Source organism: Bombus pyrosoma, linkage group LG1 (genome assembly GCF_014825855.1).
Source record: "Bombus pyrosoma isolate SC7728 linkage group LG1, ASM1482585v1, whole genome shotgun sequence".
Taxonomy (NCBI): Eukaryota; Metazoa; Arthropoda; class Insecta; order Hymenoptera; family Apidae; genus Bombus; species Bombus pyrosoma.
Genome location: NC_057770.1, coordinates 13,158,222 through 13,160,457, shown reverse-complemented (window position 1 = coordinate 13,160,457; position 2,236 = coordinate 13,158,222). Strand labels below are relative to the sequence as shown.

Here is a 2,236-nt window from a genome sequence, read left to right as displayed (position 1 = left end):
TAGCATATTCTTATCTCTAGTCGCTATACCTAATGACTATAAACTCTTATGACTACACCTTATGTCCTTTGGTCTCTTTCCTCCTTGCTGCGCTACCTTCCTGTCCTTCTACCCCGTCTTGTATTGCCTTTGCCCTTCTTTTCTCTATTATTGCTCTTAAGTCCCTTAGTCCTTCCCCAGTCTCATTCAATGTCTTTTCCATGTCCTTTGCTCCTCCTGTTATTTCACATTCCTCTATTATATGTCTCAGGTCCTCTTCTTCCCTTCCACATAGTCTGCACCTTTTTTCTCCCTCCTCTTTTCAATGTTCCTTCGCTTTGGTCTCGTTTCCACACCTGAACCTGGCTATCATCTTCCTGTCCTTCCACTTCATCCTCCCTTCCAGGTACTTTGGCGTCTCCTCTTTGGTTATGTTTCTGTAGTATCTGTTGTATTTCTATTCCCTTATCCTTCTCCTCCTCTCTTCTGTTTCTCTCTTCCTTCTTTCTTCTACAATTTGGTCTCCTGTCCACCTTTCTTGCTCTCCTCCTGCTTCCCTCTGTGTCCCTCCGTTTCTCACCTCTTCTAGTTCCTTCTTTCTCTTTCTTGCTCTTTTCCCTTCCTGGCCATTTCCCCAGTTTCTCTCTCTTTCCTTTATGCACTCTTTTACCAGCTCCTTTTCCGATTCTACAGTTCTTTCCTCATACCTCGCTGCTCTTTTTAGTGCTTTTACCTTGATTTCTTCTACCTTGCACTCTTCTGTCAATATGTAGTTTGGTGTTGTCCTGTCTAAACCTAAGATCCATTTTACGTACCCTCTTTTTATCCTATCTAGCGCTTCTTCCATGTTCCAACCCCATACCTCTGCTCCAAACAGCGCCACGCTCTCTACTAATGCTTCAAACATCTTCATTCTCCTCTTGTAGTCCTGTTTGAATATTCTTTCTCCCACGCTCCATGTTTTCTTCATTGCTACTATCGCTCTCCTTTTCCTATCTTGTATGTGCTTCTCATCGCTGCCGTCTTTCTGTAGTACGTACCCTAGGTATCTTATCTCCTCCACCTCTTCCAGTTCTTGCTCTCCCCAATTCCACCTTCTTTGTCTCCTTTTGTTCCTTCTTTTTTCAAATACTACTATTTTTGTCTTTTCTAGTGCTTAGCTCCAATTCTGCTTCTCTTAGAAATTTTCTGAATTTCCTTAGCATCTCCTTTAGCTCCTCTTCCCTATCCGCCATCAACACAATATCATCCGCGTGCGTCCCTGCCCTGCCACGTAGATGTTAAATAATGTCGGGCTCAGTGGGCACCCTTGTCTGACTCCCCTCACTGTCCAAAAGGCTTCCGTGTGACGGTTTCCGACCTTCACCACATTCCTCGTATCCGTGTATAGTTCCTTAATTCTTCTGTTCAGGTTTTCGCTGGCCCCCATCTTTTTCATTTTCTCCTCCAATTTCTCTCTGTTTAGTCTGTCGAACGCCGCTCTTAAATCCGCAAAACAAGCAAACAGCTTCCCTCTTTCCCTATTCAACTGTTCAATGTTTATAATAAATAATTAATACTAAAAAATAACGCTCTTGAATCGTTTAATCTCGCGCAAAAGAATTACTATAACTTATTACGATTTGCGCTTTGAACAGTCAATCAACAGAGTCCAGTATAGCGAAAAAGTATTCAGTCCACAGCTAAGGGTTAATCTAATCGCGAAGACAAAATCGAGCAAGTATAAATTTCTGCGCTCTGGAAATTACAAAATAAGTTTTCTAACTTTATACCTTCAGATAACACATGGGCGAGAAGCAACGAAGAGCAAGCTGAAGAATTTTCCAAGCACCTAGGCAACACATTTACACCACACATTATCAACAACAGCAACTTCAATGGTCACACGGACGAAGGTGCGCCAACCACTAGTACCTCAACTGACAAGCAATACACCATACCTAAAACAACAGCTCAAGAAATTAGAAACATAATCGAAAAAACAAAAAACAATAAAGCACCTGGAATAGACCTAATCAATGGCAAAATCTTGAAAAACCTTCCTCCAAAAGCGATACAACTAATGACAATAATATACAATGCAATACTAAGAATCCAATACTATCCTAAACTATGGAAACTAGCACAGATCATAATGCTACCTAAACCAGGCAAAGACCCACACCAAGCAGCATCCTACAGACCAATATCGCTACTTCCTGTGTTTTCAAAAATCCTAGAAAAAATAATATACGCCCGCCTAAAACCAATAATTGAG

The 2,236-nt window shown here is 41.5% G+C and overlaps 1 protein-coding gene across 1 annotated transcript; it reads right to left on the bottom strand.

The window, feature by feature from the left end:
- Positions 1-356: 356 nt before the first annotated feature.
- LOC122568195 (vicilin-like seed storage protein At2g18540) lies at positions 357-949 on the bottom strand. Its single transcript, XM_043727691.1, has one exon. The coding sequence runs from the start codon at positions 947-949 to the stop codon at positions 437-439; it is 513 nt and encodes a 170-aa protein (XP_043583626.1). The 3' UTR covers positions 357-436.
- Between the last annotated feature and the right edge of the window lie 1,287 nt (positions 950-2,236).